Here is a 21,238-nt window from a genome sequence, read left to right on the forward strand (position 1 = left end):
GTGACTATGCCATCTGTATTCTGAATGAGCATACAATAATTTGGATCACTGATTAAAATAACAAAAGTCTATCTTAGGCCCATACATTGTATCTTATCTCAGACTGAAACTAATTTACTGTCTACCACTTTAAGACTGACAGTCCTCACCACTGGTTCTCCAGTCTATATTTTCCCAAGATAGTGAGAAATGCATTTTGCAATAAGAAGCAAAATATTTAAAAATCAGGATAGATTACATCCATTGTTCGTGCCTCAAGTGACTAGGCTTTTCACCCTGTTAGATTAGATCAGTCTAACAGACTTTATTTGTATCAAGCTATGATGATTGTTGGCCAATACTCAATTCTCTTCAAGGTAGTCAAGAGATATATTAATGTGACAATTAGGGGCTAGGACTGCAATTTTCCTGGGTCATTCTTTTTCTGAATCCTTTAATATGTAAGTATATTTTTCCATTATAAAATTACTACATGGATATGAGCTTATTCTTAAAAAAAAAAAAAAATCCCAGTAATACTAAAGTATGCAAAACAGGAAGAGTTCTTCAACCTTCCAGCATCCCACATACATACTTTCTATAAACTAAGGATACAATTTGGTACGTATTTTCCAGACCATTTCTTAACGTATTTACAAAAATATAAGGCATATATTTTACACAATTTTTAATTTTATAAATATATATGCAGATATACAAAATTATATTATATGTATGTAAATATATATATTCTTATATGTTGTATGTATATTAACCTGTATGTATTTTTTTTCACACAAATGGGATCATACTGTGCACATTATTTTGTGACTTGGTTTCAACTTAGCTTATCTTACAGATCCTTCCAGGTTTTTAGCCTACAAGTCAAATTTTGCATGGTTGTTGTTAGCGCTTATCTTTAGATACCACAGGTAGTCTTTCCTAACTTTCTACCCTATAATAATCCCAAAATAAAAGGATCATTACTTTCAATGCCAAGGAAAATGAGAAATACAGCTTTTTCCACTGTAATGTTTCTTAATTAAAAGCATTTTAGCAAGTTTTCATTCAATTTAATTTTTCATCATTCCTGAAATGTTTAAATCTCCTTTAAATTTATATTTTAATAAAAAATATATGTATATACATAAAGAATATATACATTTAATAAATCAAGGTCTAAAATTAATAAAAACTAAAATTTAGTTTTATAAAAAGCAAAAGCAATGTAAGATAGGAAATTTGCCTACTAATTAGAAAAATTAGACACATACACAATTCATTTTCTGACTCACTGAGGTAAACTACAACAGAGAAGCTGCTGAAAAAATATTTTCAGATAATTCTTAACAGCTTAAAAAATTTTAAAAACAGTTTATCAATGTACTTAAACATAGAAACCACAAACAGTATGAGCAGCAGACCAGAAAGGCAACATAAGATTAAATTAAAATATGTATTATGTGGATCTAGTCCCCGCTCATACATATAAAAATACTGTAGTAATGTGATTGCTGCTTTTGTTTTCTAATAGACAAAATATTGTTATATTCTTCAAACTAGAAACAGGAGTCAAATCAATTGGATAGCAAACTAACACTTAACTAAGAATTTACTAATGTTAAAAAAGCTAAACTGGATCATTTTAATAAGATATGCAATAATATAAGCTGCTAGGTTTTATTATCAAAAACGATTGTTGAAGGAAATGCTATACTAATTCTAGAATGAAAAAAGCTTCATTTTTAGACTTCTATGAAATAATTAAATGTTAATACTTCCTAAATAAGAAAAAGGAATTCATAAGGAGTGGCATGATTTAGGAAAGCCTATGGCTACACAAAATCATTGCCATTATTACTGGCGGTATTTGCATCTGGTAAGAGCTTTCTGATATATAGTGAACAGAACACTGTAGCTTTAATTGAAGTTTGAATGTTATAAACAGTTAGATGTCTGGCTCTGGCCTGCATTCTAATACCATCAGCAGAACAGAGATGGGAAGCATAAACAAACCTTTTAACTAGATTACAGTCTCTAAAATGGCCAAGAAATCCTTCAGCACAAACTCCTGTGTGACAAATGTGGAAGAAGGAAAATGATTTTAGAATAATGCTAAAAAAACAGCCTCTAAATTTCTGTCATTACTGGAACATGTAATTGATTTCCTAAATATTTTGATGTCGCTTAACATTCAGTAATGGTAAATTTTATATTTACTTTCCAAATAAATAAAAATCCTTTTTACTTTACATAGCAGCTATTTTTTTAGATCAGTATATCCCAAGTAAAGAAGCTATTTGAAAATCAATACTTTCTTTTGTTGAAAGTGGAATACTTCCCTCCCCCAACACCAGTGAGCCTAGATTATTATTTTTAGATACTAGTAATATTAAGAATGTATGGATTAAGTTAATTTGTGGTAAACAGATTAGTAGACACTTCTGAACTGGGTGTATAGAAAACAATAGCTTTGAATACATGGAAAAATCACAGAATTTAATTACAACTTCTCTAAGAAAAGGTTATATAGGTCAAGTGAAATAAGGACTCAAATCAGAATTACTCACAACCAACTTTGAATGAAGTATATGCTTTTCACCAGGTATGATATCATTAGTGATTTTCTTTTCTGTTATGTCTAGCTACATTAGAAGATATACCTTAATATATGTTAGGCCTGGCTTGCACCTTGTCTCTCTGAAGAGTTATACTGAGTCATTCCAACTTCTAAAATCTTACATGATATAGAAATACCTCAAACAGAGATGCTTAAGAGTTAGAATCTCTACTTTTAACTGAATTACCTTTAGGTTATCTAAGGAGATTATTTAGGATCACAGACTTATGCAATCCCACCAATTATTCAGATCGGTTTAAAAACAAGAAATCACATGTTATAAACATTCCTTTCTGAAGAATAATAGATGATACAGAACAGTTCTTTAGCATTTAAAAATATTTCCAAACTCTACAGGTCATAATGCTTTGGCCTAACGTTTATAGGATAACAGAGTCAATGTAAGCATACAAGATGAATTGCATTACTTAGGATGGATATGGAAGTTACTCGATTAATAAAATAGAATTTTAAAAAATTACCCTTTTCTCTTAAAAGCAAAGGATGTTAAAAATCAACTCTGATTAGCTGGATCAAAAAGTATCTTAATTCAGTAGCTGCTTTAAAGAACAACTATATAATAATTTAGGCATCTAGAGAATCCAACAAGTTGTCCATTCTTATACGAAAAAAATTTGACTTTAAGCAATACTAAAAAGAGTACATTAAACTTAATCATATATACTTGATGTAATAATTATGAAAATACTGTAAGATAGAAGGTCCAGAAAGTATGTATATATACACATCAAAACATTAGGCAATATAAACTCCCCTTTATTTACAGGTTTTCCATTATCAACAGTTATATAAAAATTTTTAGAGTAAATATTCACTGGGTCACAAATTGTTGGAACCTCCAAACTTCATGAAACAAGATACTAAATTTAACTCCATGCAAGACAAAGGAAGTTCAATATGTAGAAGGTCTAAATGTCATTTTTGCCATACAAAGAGAAGACTGACTCTATGTATATTTTATTTCAAGTTGCACACTGGCCTGCATCTATGTTCCTGATAAAGGATTGGATTTTTTGGTTTGTTTTCCTGTCCTTATAAATTTTTACAAATTTTCCATTGCTCTGTCAATAAGCTATTGGGGCCATAATTTTACTAATGTTTACCAGCATACTTACTGACTGATAAAAACTCTTTATTGTGACTGTTTTTAATTAGAAAGTGTCATGAATTTACTATGATGGAATATTTTGCTGCCACATGAAAAATTCCTTTTTTGTCAGTAACAGGTTTCTTCATTTATAACATGGGGACAATGTTACAAAGTTAACAGGATCACTGTAAGGGCTGACTGAGATTGATAATATTTATCACAGTGCTAGGCACTCATAATAATTGGTAAGTATAATTATTACTAATATAGAAAGTTAAGAATGAATGTAACAGAGATCAGAATTGACTGACCCTCAGAAGTCTATATACCTTCACAAGATAATGTACCAGCAGGGGATCCCCTCCTTTTTAAAAATTGTGAATCAATATCATTCTAAGAGGTATATAAGAGCAAAGGAAATTCAGGAAATCTCTTTCTCTCTAGTATACTTTTAAATTTACTGATGAAAACTTTTTAAACATGCATTTTTCCACCTAACAGTATCCATTTAGTTAATAAAATTTATTTAGGCAGAGACATCAAATAAAGATATGACCAATTCGCCTGTGGAATACAATTAAGGTATGTCTTCACATTAAATTGTAGTGACTTGTAGGCATTGTTTCTCAGATGCCTAGCAGAGTACCTGACATACAGTAGATGCTCAAAATATGTTTAATGAATAATTAAGTACAATCTGTTTTGCACATACATTCAAAATACAGACAAGTTTGCGAAAGTACATAAGCTGGACATAGGCCTTCTGGCTGACCTCCTGGGGTCCCACTGATGACTAGCAATAAATGTTCATATCCATAGAAAACTGGAAAGTTGATAATTGTCTGGGTAAGGACCGAAAAAGCAAAGTCAGGGAAACATGTCACCTAAGTATCAGTTGCTTTATAGAGATAGTAAAAGCAGCTTAATCATTCCAGTAACCTATTGTACCAGTTACTCAATGAAATAAAATTTAAATGTATCCTGAACATCTGCTAGTACATTCTTTTTTTTTTTTTTTTTTTTTTTTTTTATGCGTTACGCGGGCCTCTCACTGCTGTGGCCTCTCCCGTTGCGGAGGACAGGCTCCGGACGCGCAGGCCCAGCGGCCATGGCCCACGGGCCCAGCCGCTCCGCGGCACGTGGGATCCTCCCAGACCGGGGCACGAACCCGCGTCCCCTGCATCGGCAGGCGGACCCCCAACCACTGCGCCACCAGGGAAGCCCTGCTAGTACATTCTTAATTGGAGTTTTTTTAATCAACTCTTATTTAAAATAAATCACTTTTGTCAAATTGCATCCTGTACAGAATATGTTTTCACTTTTTATGAGTACTATTTGTTAACAGGATTTAAATTGGCTATTAGAAAAAGTGAGAACCACAGTTAAGATAAAGAAAAAAAATATTCGTGGTAGTGAATAAATTGTAGCAGGAAGGAAAGGAAAATGGAAGAAAAGGAAGAAATTCTACATCTGAGAGTCAAGAAATTCAAATATGCCTAACTCTAATAACAATTATGACAAACAAGCAGTAGGGCCTACTGTGCACCGGACACTGTGCTGTAAGGTATATAAATATTAACAAGAAAAAAATCTTTAGTCTTACTTAAGCAGTTCATAAAGCATGAATCACAAGTAAACATTTATAATACAATACGCATTCTTTATATATATATATATATATATCTTTAATACAAGAGTAAGAAGGGTATTCATTGATTAATTGGAAGTGCGGGGGAAAAATAAGCATTAGGGAAAGCTGAAATAATTCTCAAAATAGTAATAATCCAAGATGAGGGAAATCAGTATCTCCTAAAAAATCAACAACAAATTACTGAATTATAAATGGACAAAATTATGGCTTTAGAGCTATTTGCCTTAATATTCTTAGTATAGGCCCCCATATAAAACCCTTAAGTGCCATACACAGAACTGTGCACAAGTTTCATTCCTGACAAAAGAATATAAGGTAGTGTAGCACAGTGAATGTCAAGAGACCAGAGTTCTCTGGTCCATGTGTATCCACTTACAGACCTTGGAACTATGCACAAGTTCCTCAAACTCTCTGAACTTCAGCAATATGGAAAATGAAGAGTTGGATAAAGTGACCTCCAATATATCACCAAGTTGAAAATTACAATTCTAAAATATATCTTAATACTTAAAAAATAAGCCATAATGAAAATAAACGGACTCCTAAAGGTAAGTCATTATCCAACTTAGAGGAGGTCTGGAATCTTCAAACCATATAGGGTTACCCTGGGGGGTGGTGGATAAGAAATGTTTTCAAAGGAAAACAGAAAGGAAGTAAAGGTATTATAATCAAGCTGTAAATTTTCACTCAGCTGCCTACTAGGAAATTACCACCCCAGTTACCTACACAATTCGCTTTACTTAAGTGATTTCTTCACTAAGTTCTACTTTCCATCTTTTATGTTAAGGTTCCTGAGGTATTAAGGTGGGGACAAGAAATCCTAGGTGGACCTGGAATAGTATTATTGGGAGACAAACTTGAACTTGGCACAGATTTCTGCTTAAGTGCACCAATTACACCTCAGAGGAAGGTAAGTAATTGTTCAAATTTATAACAGAAAGGAGGGAAATAGGACCATGTTGTTTACTGCTACACAGTTTTTTTCCCCCCGTGTGTAAATGTCTACTTTTGCACACAGTTGGTAATTAAAATTTTACAAAACAAGTTTCTACATATGCAATGCTCTTCTGTCAGTAAAATCTAAGTATATTGTGTTTTGGCTTTACCATCAAGAAAACAAAAAATTAAAAGTATTATCATGTCTTTCTAATATTTATGTCAAATATCCTTCTAGATTTATTTTTCTTCAATCCTTTCTAGTTGATCAAATTGCTGTTTTCACATTGCCAGTCTGATCACAAAATTGCTACTTTACAGCAGAATATTTTTTGCTGACATAAATTATGGGATCAGAGATACCAATGCAGTTTCAAAAAAGGGTGTGTGTGTGTGTGTGTGTGTGTGTGAGAGAGAGAGAGAGAGAGAGTGAGAGGGAATGTGTGTGTGTGTGAATGTGTGCATCCATCTTTAAGGAAAGGATAAAGAAATGTACATATGAAACAAAATTCCACTTTGCAATGTAAGCCCTAGTAAAAGGCCTACATCAGAAATATACTTTCTAGCATTTCTGAAATCAAATACAGTACTGAATTTGAAAACCATTCACTAAGAACATACCAAGTAAAAATGAAGAATACTTTTATCAAGACTGTTACTCTATAAAACTAAATTTAGATTTATCTTTCAATTAATATCTCACTACAATGCATATTCTAACTACAACATCATGATTTCTTTGACTCATGAAAACATATTTTAGAAATTTGTCTCCTTTCACATATAGTGAGCAGTTTGGTTCAGTACCCCCAAGAGATGAAAAACTCATCTCAACTTACAACAGTAAATAAATAATTCAGTTAAAACTGAAAGTGGTACCAATCCAGCAAACTATTGATGGAGAGGTTTGGCCTTCTATGAAGCCAGAACAACATAAAAGTTTTCAATGGGGATTACTTGTTCAGGCAAGTTACAAAGATTAGAAAAATACCCAGATTAATTATGAAACAGATAATATTTTCATCTTATGTAAAATAAATACCAGGAACATATATAGGGAGAAACAAAACCAGTGGTATTAAAACTTAAAGCATTTTAAGCTTTGAACTTTATATGCTGATATATGAAACAAACATTTAACAAAAAAAGCAATAATACAAGTCAAAACCTAACCAAAGGCCTCTATCAACCAAAAATTTGAAATTTTCTATGCAAGTCAGACAAAACGAAAAAAAGGAAAATTAAACCCAGAAAGCAAAAACCAATCAAGTGTGTTCCAACACTGAAGTCAATATCCAAATCACACAGAACCAAAACGGGTAAAACACTCAGGTCTACAAATGGATAAGCAGTTCCGATACAATCCAGATCCCGACATTTTCCCACTCAGAAACAAATGCAGTAGAGCTTTTCCTAGGGAAAAAGGAAAAAAGCTCTCCAAATGCTTTTTTTAAAGTGACATCTAGAAAGTGTGCCTCTTTCTGTCTCTTTCCCTGGCGCCTCATTGGAGGAAGGAGGGGGTTGTTTTTGTATTCTCCCCCACTGGAGCAAGGCACAATCAGATGTTAGCTAGAGGAGAGAAACCACTTTTGACAACAGCAAATAAAAATAAAAAGTGCCCTTCCTACTCTGACAGGATGGGCACCCACCTCACACACCCCTCCCCACTCCAGCCCCTCCTTCACTGCCCCCCCAGCACCACCCCCTCCTCACCCCGGAGCTCCACTGCGTATGTGGTTTGGTGCTACTGTTGCCCCGGAGTTAAAGTCAGAGCCAGAGGAAGGCAATGAAGCCCCCACAGACACACTTACCTTTCCTGCCCCCCACTTTTGAGTGCGTTCCCTGGAGCTGTGGAGGATGACACAAAGGGTAATAAAGGGGGGGGAGTGGAGGAGGAGGAGGAGGCGAAGGAGGAGGAGAGCTGGGGAAGTGGCTGCTCCCGGGTGTAGTGAGATGTCTCCAGCCAGGGCCAAGCAGCAGCAGCAGTAGCAGCAGCAGCAGCAGCAGCAGCAGCAGCAGCAGCAGCAGCAGCAGCAGCAGTAGCAGCAGCAGCAGCAGCAGCAGCAGCAGCAGAGAAGGGTCTGTGTTGCTAAGAGGCTTTTGGTCTCTTTCTCTCCTTTCACGGCCAAAGAGGAGGAGGATGGAGGGGGCTCGGGAGGGAGGCTAGTGGAGGGGTGAGGGGGTAGGAGTCGTGGATGGGGGATTTTTGAAGAAGAAGAAACTCCTTCTCCTTCTCTCTCAGGCTCAATCCCCCTCTCAGGTCTCAGGGCTGGAGGGTGGGGGAAGGAACTCAGCCGCCTTCCCCCCACCCCCCTCAATTCAAGGTTGAAGTGGGGTAAAATTAGTGTCCTGTCCCTTTAAAAATAGAAATAAAAGGTGCCCCCCCTCTGCCACTGCCTCTCTCTTCATCATCAGCTGCTGCTGCTGCTGGGGTCTCTCTGCTTGGGGGGGGAGGGGGGGTTCGGGTAGAAGAGACGGGAGGCACTCACTGCGCATGTCTCTCTCTGACGGGAGGCTGGTTGGTTGAAGGCAGGAGGAGGGGGAGGGGAGGAAATGAGATGGTTTCCCAGAAGGCTCCGAGGCGATCGCGACCCGGAAGACATTGTAGCGGGGTGGGGGGCGGGTAGAGAGGCGGGGGCGGGGAGTGGGAGGAAGTCGCTACTCTTTAACACCCCCAGTCCCCTCCCCCACCCCTAAGGGAAAGTGGAGAAACGGAAGTGGGCGTGGACGGAGGCGAAAGGAGATCACGTGTTTGTGCGGGGGGGGGGGCGGGAGGGGAGAGGCGGTGCCTGCGCAGGGCATGCCGGGAGTCTTGGTGTAACGTTGGCAGCAGCAGGTGAAGCGGAATAGGGAACGCGGCGAGAGGAGCAAGTGAAGGGATTCCTGCCTTCTCCAGAATCCTGCTCTGCCCTGATAAGGGCAGGCTTTTCCGTGAGAGGTAACATGGCGTAGGCAGGCCTCAGAACGAAAGCCGTGGGCGCCAGTGGCGAAAGGCGAATCGAAAAGGGGAGGACGGAAGGGTGTGGAGACTGGGAATGCGGGAAGGGGGGCAGGCTTGTCTAGGCCTGGCAGGCCAGAAACTAGGCGGGCTCCTAACGTCTTGTGGCTTCCCTGTGAGCCAGCCGGCGACGAATGCTTGACGAGCGTCTGGCGTCCTGATGAGAGTAGATCTGTGGCAGGTGGTGACTACACCCCGGGGATGGTGAGGAATGTGATGGTCCAGGTGTAAGAGAGGAATGGGATCTCAGGAGCCTCATTAGATGACTCTGGTGACTGCTTCTTCAGCCCAGAGCGGGGCACCTGTCCAGGGAGAGAGACAAGCTGTGTGAATTTTGACAACTTCTGGCATTAGGCGCAGTGTTTATATGGGGTGTGAGGACCTGCAGCCCTTACTTGGCTGACCTCCCTGGAATTCTGGAGAGGCTTTGGGGAGGGAGCAAGCTGGGAGTTCTTCAGTGGAACTTCCCTCCTTGTCTTGCCTTGCTGCCGCAACACAACGCCTGTGGCTGTTCTCAGAAGGGCATGTGAGATTGTGTAACCCTTGATAGTGTGTGTCGTGGTTGAGAGAGAAGGGACATCATCGAAGTTTGCCCTTTCTGTAGTGTAGATAACAGATTTTTTAAAAAGGTATTTTATGTGTCTTTGGTTATTAGCCTCGGATTTAGAGCCTTTGGTTTCTCAACTAGATGCTACTATTTTTGCTGGAAATAGTTTCCCTCATGTTAATTAAGAATATTTAAGAAAGGATTCATGGATTTTCATTAATAAAGTTTTTTTTTAGTAAAGTAGCACCGTTTCTTTTTCACATTCAGTCCATATAATCATAACTAAAGCCATTCTAGTCTTTCAATTATCTTCCATTGTAAAGGTGCTTTGAAAGATTATGACCCATATATAGTTTCTTTTAAGACCGAGAATCTGAAATTCCTCATGTTTATTGTGTTGATATTATTTAATTCTGGTGGTTCCTTTAGGGTACTCAGTTAAAGTTCCTACTTATTTCTCTTGTGTGTTTTGACAGTGGATTCTATTTATGCATCGAGTAGTGCTTTTACCACTTTCAGTGTGTGCAGTAATGTTGTCAAATGGAATAAAAACTAGACTCCTGTGCCTTAATGTTTTGTCTATATTGGAACCAAATGTTTGCCACTTTAGAACAGAAAAAAATTATAGCAGAGCCATAAAAGTGCCTTAGATAACAATTTTTAAATCTTTTTTATGGCAAAATACTAAATGTGCAAAAAAGTGTACAGATCATAGATATGCAGTATAATGAATAGAAATAAAGTGAACAAAATGTGCAAAAATGCACAAATCGTAGATGTACAGTATAATGAATAATTATAAAGTGAACACTGTAATCACCACCAAAGTGAAGAATTAGAACATTGCTGACACCCTCTCCCCACCCCCCATTCATTCTTATTCATTCCTCTCTCCTCACCACACCCAAAGGTTAATTGGGATTGTCTGGATTTTTATGGTAATGATTTCCTACTTTTATTTCAAGTATTTTTTACCCACCTTTGTCAGCATTCCTAAACAATATACATTAATTTTGCCTGTTTTTTACCTATATGTAATTGAATTATGTTATGTATAGTTTTTCTCCCATGTTGAAATTTTTAATCCTGTTAACAGCTTTAGTTCACATATTTTCATTGTTGTATAGTAATGTTTATAGTATAGTAAGTGTAGTAAGTCTTTTTATGAATAAACCACAATTAATTTAACTAGTGTAGTATTGTGGACATTTGGATTGTGTCCAGTTTTTAGTGCTTAGAAATAATGCTTCTGTGAATTATCTTACACATGCATTTCATGTACATAGCATGAATTTCTGTAGAGTGTGGATTATGCCAAACTTTCCAAAGCGAATATATAAATTTAGACTCCCACCAACAATGTATGATAAATCCTTTTTTCTACAGTTTTCATAACAATTGATATTTTTTGTTTTTGCCGACCTGATGAAGGTAGCTTTAGGTTATTGTTTTAATTTGCAGATCCTGGTTATTAATGGGGTTGAGCATTTTTTTCAAAAATTTATTGGTTATTTTAGAGGCAAATGTTGTGAGGCATTATGTTCCTGTAAATGTCTTTACTGTACCCTGTTAGTTTGACTGGATGTAGAATTCTAAATTGGTAATGTTTCTCTTCAGATTTGAGAAGGAACTCGTAGTGTTTGATATAAAGTTTGAAGCCATTCTTACTTTTAACACTGCACTTTACTTCTCCCCTATGGAAGCATCTACAACCTTTTTGTCTGAAACTTATAGAATCTTCTCTTTGTTTTACTCAGTGTTCTGAAACGTCACAGTAATGTGAGGTGACTTATGAGTCTATAGAAATCTACTTTGCTGTGCATTTCATGTATTCTTTCAGTCTGACAACCTGTATGCCTCAGCTCTGAGAAAGTTTCTGATACATTTTCTGTAATTTCCTTGCCTCTGTGTTTTTTGTAACTGCAATTAGATATTGTACTCCTGGACCTCTTTCTTTTCTCCCATTTTTCATCTTTTTCCAGTCTTTTGCTTTTCACTTTCTGGGAAATTTACTTGATTTTTCAAGCCTTGAAACTTCTGTTTCTCTTATCATATTTTTAATTTTGAATACCTTTTTTTGATCTTTGTATTTTTTTCCAAAGCATTCTGGTATTTTTTTTCTCTTTATGGATTTAAAGTTTTGTTTTGAGGTTTATTTCTCCCTGCGTGCTCTGTGTTTTCTAAGTTATTCTTTCTGTTGGTATATTTTAGTCTCATTTTAGAGGCTTTCCTCAGCTCTGTTGTGATCCTTGATTCTGTGTTCAAATTTATGTAAGGGGCATTGGAAACCTATTTCATGTCTCTCTTAACTTAGCTAGGGTTTGCTAGCTATTGATGGTTCTCACTGTGGAAAGATTTGGCTGGGACATATTTCGGGGGGAAAACCCTGATATCAATTTCTTTAGGTATTTGGAAGCTTTTTCTCTTGGGCCAGTAAGAGTCCAACAAGAAGGATTTTCCAGTCTTCTGCCTATAAGTCAGTGGTTCTCAGCTGTGGCAATAAGATCTCCCCAGGGGTCATTTGGCAATGCCTAAGAGACACATTTGATTATTAAGAATAGGTTCCTACTGAAAACAGGTGGGTAGATGCTGCAGGTGCTGTTGAAAATCCTACGATGCACAGGGGCAGCCACCCACAACAGTTATACAGTTCAAAATGTCAGTACTGCCTATCATGAGAAATCCTGCTCCAGGGTATAAGCCTGATTTCCAGTGCTCTGAGAACCAGGTGAAAGCAGAGCTCAGGAATCTCAACATTCTCTCTCTCCCTCTCTCTCTCTCTCTCTCCCTCTCTCTCTTTATATATATATATATTTATTTATTTTTATATTTATATATATTTATTTATTTTTATTTATTTATATATAGATAGATAGATATTCCTGCCCTAGGCAGGAATAAGCAAATATTATTTCCATATGACAAGTCTTTAGCTATTATTTGAAATGCTTTCTTTGTAGTGAAACTATAGTCACAAAACATCAGCAGAGGACTGTGTATCTGAATATATCTTTGTGGGGTTGTGTTATTTTTAACCACAAATTGGCCACGAATTGTTTAAAGAAATTGAAAATATTTTTGCGTTGAATGGTTTAGGAATGAACATATAATAGTCTACTAATTCTGTTTTGGGGAATGTGTTTCTGCTGTTAAAATCTAAAATGTTCCTCCAACAATCCTTTATTCACCTTAGGTCTGTGGTTTCTAGTGGAGGTGGGACGGCCTCCTACGGGGTGTTTGTGGGGCATTTCTGGTCCCAAGGACAGCAGCCAGTCCCAGAGAGGGCAGGGGCCAGGATAGACTGCCTGCAGTGCTTGGGGTGGTCCATCATGAGGAAGAATGGCTCTGTGCCCCCACGTGCCTTTCCCACGTCTCCCAGGATGTTTACATGGGTTTAAAAAAAAAAGAACATTATGATTTGAGCCTAGTACTCCATTTTTAAAATAAACACATAGTATTTTTGCAGGGTTTTAACGTACACTGAAATTTTCCACAAATGCAATTACTGAGTAATTTGAGGGAAAGTAGTACTTTGTTTTGTTGGGAACTTTACCAAGAGCTGTTCATCATTTTGGCAACGCCCTTATGGTATCTGAGCTGCTGGTAGGGCACGCCTGTATCCATCTTCGTTTGTAGCTATGGCATGCAAATATATAACAAAGGGAATTGAGGATTCATTATAGACCCGCTTTGTGTTCTGATGGAGTGGAATAGAGGTTCTGTTTAATTTTAACCATTTTAGCACTGCAGGTCTTTTGGAGATGGCTTTGTCAATGAATTCTAGCTGAAATTAAAATACTGGTTATTAAGTGACCTTGATGTTCTGTGTTCATCTTATTTGAACAGAATTGGCTGATGAGTCTGGATAGCTTTGTATATTTTACTAATGCTTTAATGGGAAAATAAAATGTGAGTTGACCATTATAAACTAGGAGGTAGATGAAGTATGGAACAGACAGTTGTTCCCCATCCTTTTATTTCAATTTGTTTCCCCCTTTTCAGTCCCAATCTGCCTTAAATGCTTATCTTCAAGCAAGCATTTGTTGGGGTTGTTAGTTTTTCCTAATTTTTTTCTCCTTAATCTCACATTCTTCTCTGTCTCCCTCCTCACCTCCATAAAAACACAACAAAATCTTAGTCTTTTATATTTTATACTGCTTCCTTGATTAATATTGGAATTGAAATTTAGTATGACATTTTGACTGAAAGGTTGGAGTCAGACTTGGCAAGATTAAAATTCTAAGTGTGTTAGCTTTTCTTTTGGCACACATATGCACATTTTCACATTTCCTTAGGGCTTTCATCTTTCTGCAATTTAAAAAATATACATATTTTTATGTAGATGACCCAGAAATGTCAACTTATATTGTTCTCAACACAATCATTTCTAGTCCGGTATATGTCTGGGTCAACTTACTTTATAATGAGTAAATACCAAAAATATTTTCTCTAAAAGTTGGGTGGTTTGTATCATGTCCAGTTGTGTTATAGCACCACTCTGATGCAATGTCTCATGGGCCTAATGTATTTAAAATTTTATGTTGAAATAAGTTTTATATATGTGACATACATTTTAAAAGTTTTTTACTGTCACAGCACTGATTATTCTGTACACTCAAATTATAAGATACATTATTTAATTTAAATACACAAGATAATTATTTTATAAGTTACCAAAAAGTAATATACATTCAGTGTAAAAATGATCAGAAAAAAAGAAAATTACCTATAATCCCTACACCTATAAATCTGTTAAGATGTTGATATATGTAATTTTAGTGTTTTTTACCTATGTTTTTGTACATTTATTAACAAAGCTGGATCATAAAATTTTGTTGTATTCTTTTAAAGGAAATAACATGTAGCTAGCATCTTTCCAATGTATTAAGTACTTGTATAAAATAATATGATGCTTATTTGCTTTATATTGCAGATATCTGCCAGCCTCTGTGAGCTATATTCCTGAATAATGCCATTGTCAGTGTTGACAAGAGAAAATAAAATATAAAAAATTTTCTCATTCCCTATATAAATGTTCTTCAAGCATCTGATTTCTTTAAAAACAACAAACAGATGAATTAATTTTAAAGTAGTTTTAAAGTAGCTAACATTCCCCTTGAATTACCGTCCATTGTTTTACAAATATTTCTGTAGGGTCACAATCTGCTAAAGCAGATTTTGCCCATACATTTTATTTTTTTACTTCATTTTATAGATTGTCTGTCTTACTGACTTGAACTGATTATCTTTTGTGCTTACATTTCATTTTCACAAATCTTCTATAAGCTTGTATTCCTACCTGGTGTTTTCACAAATTGTGCCTTTGATTGTGCCTTTTTTTTTTCTTTGAAATTTTTTAATGGATGTGGGGTTTTTTCCATTTGTTTGTTTTCCAGAAAAATTGAATGTATAGTACAATGAATTGCTATATATCCACACTCACCCAGTTCCTCTTACTATTAACCTAGTTTCCCTTATTAACATTTTGCCTTAGTGTGGTACATTTGTTGCAATTGATGAACCAGTATTGATGCATTATTTTAATCAAAGTGTATAGTTTACATTAAGGTTCACTCTTTGAATTGAACATTATGGGTTTTGACAAATGTATAATGACATATATCCACAATGACAGCATCATACAGAATAGTTTAACTGCTCCAAAGTCCCCTATGCTCTATGTTCCCATGCATGCCTTGAACTCTTGGCAACCACTGATTTTTCATTATCTCCATAGTTTTGCTTTTTCCAAATTGTCATATGGTTAGAATCATACAGTGTGTGCCCTTTTCAGATTTGCTTTTTCCCTTAGCAATATGCCTGTAAGTTTCCTCCATTTCTCTTCATGGCTTGATAGCTCATTTCTTTTTAGCGCTGAATATTTCATCTTATGGATGTATCACAGTTTGTTTATCCATATACCTACTGAAGGGCACCTTGGTTGCTTCGAAGTTTTGGCAATTATGAATGAAGTTGTCATAAACATTCAGGTGCAGGTCTTTGTGTGGACGTAAGTCTTCAGTTCACTTGGGTAAATACCAAGGTGCATGATTGCTGGATTATGTGTAAGAGTACATTTAGTTTTGTAAGAAACTGCTCACCTGTCTACCAAAGTCCGTATACTTACCATTTTGCACTCCAGTCAGCAATAAATCAGAGTTGTAATTACTCCATGTCCTCATCAGCACTGGTCTTGTCATTGTTTTGGATTTAGCCATTCTAATGGTTATAGATTGTTGTTTTAATGTGCAATTCCCTAGTGATACATGGTATTGAACTTTTTTGTGTGTGTGTGGTACATGGGCCTCTCACTGTTGTGGCCTCTCCCGTTGGGGAGCACAGGCTCTGGACGCGCAGGCTCAGCGGCCATGGCTCACGGGCCCAGCCGCTCCTCAGCATGTGGGATCTTCCCGGAGCGGGGCACGAACCCGTGTCCCCTGCATCGGCAGGCGGACTCTCAACCACTGCGCCACCAGGGAGGCCCCTGAACATCTTTTCTTATGCTCATTTGCAATCTGTATGTCTTATTTGTTGAGTTTCGTGTCCAGATCTTTTGTACATTTTTAAGCTGGATTGCTTATTTTCTTATAGTTGAGTTTTAAGAGTCCTTCGTATATTTTGGATCCAATCTTTTATCAGATATGTGTTTTGCAAATATTTTTTCTCAGTTTGTGGCTTGTCTTCATTCTCTTAATGGTGTCTTGCAGAACAGAAAATTTTCCTTTAAATAAAGTCCATTTTATCACATTTTCTTTCATGGTTCATACTTTTGGTGTTGTATCCAAAAATTCATTGCCAAACCCAAGGGCACCTACATTTTTCCTATGTTCCTTTTTAGAAGTCTTATAGTTTTGTGTTTTACATATAGGTCTCTGATCCATTTTGCATGAAAAGTATAAGGTGTATGTCAACTCATTTTTTTTGCCTGCCGGTGTCTTGTTCCCACACCATTTGTTGAGAAGCGGAGAAAGACTTCTTTCTCTTTTGAATTGCTTTTGCTTCTTTGTCACAAATTAGTTGACTGTATTTATGTGGGTCTATATCTGAGCTCTCTACTCTGTTCCATTGATTTGTTTTTCTGTTCTTTCCCCATTACCACACTGTATTATTATCTGTTACCTTAATAGTAAGTCTTGAAGTGGGGTAGTTTCTGACCTCCAGCTTTGTTCCTGTTCAGTATTGTATTGGCTGTTCTGTCTTCTGCCTTTTCATGTAAACTTTAAAATAACTTAACTATAATTTTGATTGGGATTGCATTGAATCTGTAAGTCAGGATTGGAAGAACTGACATCTTAACACTATTGAGTCTTCCTATCCATATACATGGAATATCTCTCCATTTATTTAGATCCTCTTTGATTTCTTTCACCATAGTTTTATAGTTACCTCATATAGATCTTATACATATTTTGTTAGATTTATACATACATTTTTTGTGGGGCTTTTTTTTTGATACTAATGTAAATGGTATTATATTTATAATTCCGAATTCCAGTTGTTCGTAACTGGCATAGGAAAGCAATTGACATTGGTAATACTAACCTCTCTCTCTCCCCCTTCCCCTCCCTCTCCCCTCCCCCTCCCTCTCTCCCTCTCTCCCTCCCTCCCTCCCTCCCTCCCTCCCTCTCCCACCCCCCCCCTCTCTCTATATATATATATATATAAAACCTGCACCCTTGCTTCAATACCTTATTGATTCCAATAGTACCTATTGTGTGTGTAGATTCTTTGGGATTTTCTACATACACGGTCATGCCATCTGCAAACAGACATTTTTACTCTTTCCTTCCTGTGTACCTTTTCTTTTCTTGTCTTACTGTATGATGTTGACTAACAGTGGTGATTCTTACATTTTTCTTGATCTTAGTAGGAAAGCATTTAGTTTCTTAGTATTAAAAATCATGTTAGCTGTAGAGCTTTTTAGTTTTTTTTTTTTTTTTTTTTTACCGAGTTAAAAAGGTCCCTTATAGTCCTAGTTTGCTGAAATTCTTTATCATGAGTGGATGTTGGATTTTGTCAAATGCTTTTTCTGCAAAGAAGAGATTTCTTCTTTATCCTGTTGATGTTGTAAATTACATTAATTGCTTTAGGAATGTTGAATTAGCTTTGCATACCTGGAATAAATCCCATTTACTCTTTGTGTATAATTATTTTTATGTGTTTTTATTTCTGTGTTTATCATAGAAACTTTGGAAAGCCAATAAGGAATCACACAGATAAGAATCGTGGTGCAGAATGGAATAAGAGGCTCTATCCTTGCAATATCTTTTATTTTCAAATTGAAGTATAGTTGGTTTACAACATTGTGTTAGTTTCTGGTGTACCGCAAAATGATTCAGATATACATATATATACATATTCTTTTCCATTTATTACAGGATATTGAATTGAATATTGAATACAGTTGAATACAGTTCCCTGTGTGATACAGTAGGACCTCATTGTTTATCTGTTTATCTATATCATTGTTTATATTGTTTATCAGTTTATATCTGCTAATCCCAAACTCCTAATTTATCCCCCCCCCCCCTTTCCTTTTGGTAACCATAAGTTTGTTTTCTATGTCTGTGAGTCTATTTCTGTTTTGTAAATAAGTTCATTTGTATCATTCTTTTTAGAATCTACATATAAGTGATATCATATGATATTTGTCTGTTTTGTCTGATTTACTTCACCTAGTATGGTAATCTCTAGGTGCATTCATGTTGCTGAAAATGGCATTATTTCATTCTTTTTTATGGCTGAATAGTATTCCTGTGTGTGTGTGTGTGTGTGTGTGTGTGTGTGTGTGTGTGTACATACATACACTATATTTTCTCCATTGTGTATTCATTCCTCCTTTGTCATAAATTGACCATAGGTGCATGGGTTTATTTCTGGGCTTTCTATCCTGTTCCATTTATCTATTGTCTCTTTTTGTGCCAGGACTGTACTGTTCTGATTACTGTAGCTTTGTAGTATAGTCTGAAGCCAGGGAGCATGACTCTTCTAACTCCGTTCTTTTTTCTCAAGATTGTTTTGGCTATTTGGGGGCTTTTGTATCGCCGTACAAAGTTTCAAATTATTTGTTCTACTTCTGTGAAAAATACCATTGATAATTCCATAGGGATTGCACTTAATCTGTACCTTGCCTTGGGCAGTATGGTCATTTTAACAATATTGATTCTTCCAATACAAGAACACGGTATATCTTTCCATCTGTTTGTGTCATCTTCAATTTCTTTCATCAGAGTCTTTATAGTTGTGGTATTACAAGTCTTTTGCCTCCTTAGGTAGGTTTATTCCTAGATATTTTATTCTTTTTGATGCGATGATAAATGGGATTGTTTTCATTTTATTGACGTAAAATTGCTTGTAATAGTCTCTTAGGGTCTTTTCTATTTCTGTGGTGCCAGTGGTAACTATTTTATTTCTGAATTTATTGATTTAGGCCCTTATTTTCTTGATGAGGCTGGGTAAATGTTTATCAATTTTGTTTATCTTCTCAAACAACCAGTTTTTTTTTTTTTTTTTTTTAGAGAATGCATCTTTATTTTATTTTATTTTATTTTTTTGCGGTACACGGGCCTCTCACTGTTGTGGCCTCTCCCGTTGTGGAGCACAGGCTCCGGACGTGCAGGCTTAGCGGCCATGGCTCACGGGCCCAGCCGCTCAGCGGCATGTGGGATCTTCCCGGACCGGGGCACAAACCCGTGTCCCCTGCATTGGCAGGCGGACTCTCAACCACTGTGCCACCAGGGAAGCCCACAACCAGCTTTTAATTTCATTGATCTTTTCTATTTTTTTAGTCTCTATTTCATTGATTTCTCCTCTGATGTTTATGATTTCCTTGTACTAACTTTGGAATTTGTTTGTTCTTCTTTATCTAGTTTCTTTAGGTGTAAAGTTATGTTGTTTATTTGACATTTTTCTTGTTTACCAAGGTAAGCTTGTATTGCTATAAACTTCCCTCTTAGAACTGCTTTTGCTGCATTGCATAAGTTTGGATCTTTGTGTATTCATTTTTATTTGTATCTAGGTATTTCTTGATGTCTTCTTTGTCTTCTTCAGTGATCCGTTGGTTGTTTAGTGGCATATTGTTTAGCCTCCATGTGTTTATTTATTTATTTTTTTCATGTGTTTATTTTTTGCAGTTTTTTTTCTTGTAGTTGATTTCTAGTCTCATAGCATTGTGATCAGAAAAGATGCTTGATATGATTTCAGTTTTCTTAAATTTACCAAGGCTTGTTCTGTGGTATAGCATGTGATCTGTCTAGGACAATGTTCTATGTGCAGTTGCAAAGCATGTATTCTGCTTTTGGATGGGATGCTGTCTATATATTAATTGAGTCCATTTGGTTGAATGTGTTATTCAAGGCCTGTGTTTCTTTATTGATTTTCTATCTGGATGATGTGTCCATTGATGTAAGCAAGGTGTTAAAGTCCTCTACTATTACTATGTTACTGTTCATTTCTCCTTTTATGTTAATATTTACCTTATTTATTGAGGTTCTCCTATGTTGGGTGCGTATATATTTACAATTGTTACGTTTTGGATTGATCCCTTGATCATTATGTAGTGTTCTTCTTTGTCTCTTGTAACAGTCTTTATTTTAGTTTTTTTTTTTGCGGTACGCGGGCCTCTCACTGTTGTGGCCTCTCCCGTCGCGGAACACAGGCTTTGGACGCGCAGGCCCAGTGGCCACGGCCCACGGGCCCAGCTGCCCCGCTGCATGTGGGATCCTCCTAGACCGGGGCACGGACCCGCGTCCGCTGCATCGGCAGGCGGACTCCCAACCACTGTGCCACCAGGGAAGCCCTATTTTAGTTTTAACGTCTATTTTGTCTGATATAAGTATTGCTACTCCGACTTCCTTTTGATTTCCGTTTGCATGGAATACTTTTTTCACCCCCTCACCTTCATTCTTTATGTGTCTCTAGATGTGAAATGAGTCTTTCGTAGGCAGCATATACATGCATCTTGTTTTTGTATCCATTCAGCCACTCTGTCTTTTGCTTGGAGTGTTTAGTCCGTTTACATTTAAGGTAATTATAGATATGTATGCTCTTATTGCCATTTTGTTAACTGTTTTGGATTTGTTATAGGTCTTTTGTTCCCCCTTCTTTTGTTCTCTCGTGACTTGATGACTATCTTTAGTGTTATGTGTGGATTCCTTTTTCTTTTTTTGTGTGTATATTGTAGATTTTTGGTTTGAGATTACCGTGAGGTTTTTGTCTAACACCGTGTATATATATGTGTATGTATGTATATATGATTGTTTTAAGTTGTTGACCTCCTCAAGTCCATTTTAAAACCCTGCCTTTGTACTCTCTTTCCTTCACGTATGCTGTTTTTGATACTGTATTTTACATCTAATTGTTCTGTATATATATCCTTTAACTGTTTATTGTGAATA

General features: G+C 36.5%; 2 protein-coding genes across 4 annotated transcripts in view; one reads left to right on the top strand and one right to left on the bottom strand.

The window, feature by feature from the left end:
• LOC116756378 overlaps positions 1-13,466 on the bottom strand; it is a 179,444-nt gene extending 165,978 nt beyond the window's left edge. The window contains exons 1-2 of the mRNA XM_032636632.1: positions 13,396-13,466; positions 8,109-8,652 (exon numbers count right to left, since the gene is read on the bottom strand). Of these exons, the coding sequence (XP_032492523.1) occupies positions 8,109-8,652; positions 13,396-13,466 (615 nt within the window). The remainder of the gene's footprint in view (positions 1-8,108; positions 8,653-13,395) is intronic.
• The window catches only part of ORC4 (origin recognition complex subunit 4), a 100,384-nt gene continuing 87,339 nt past the window's right edge, over positions 8,194-21,238 (top strand). The window contains exon 1 of one of the 3 annotated variants that reach the window (XM_032637485.1): positions 8,194-8,376. The gene's annotated coding sequence lies outside the window, so the exon portion shown is untranslated. Of the gene's footprint in view, positions 8,377-9,090; positions 9,236-21,238 lie in introns of those variants that run through there. The other 2 variants (XM_032637484.1, XM_032637486.1) reach the window with 2 other exon arrangements.

This window comes from Phocoena sinus, chromosome 7 (assembly GCF_008692025.1).
Source record: "Phocoena sinus isolate mPhoSin1 chromosome 7, mPhoSin1.pri, whole genome shotgun sequence".
Taxonomy (NCBI): domain Eukaryota; kingdom Metazoa; phylum Chordata; class Mammalia; order Artiodactyla; family Phocoenidae; genus Phocoena; species Phocoena sinus.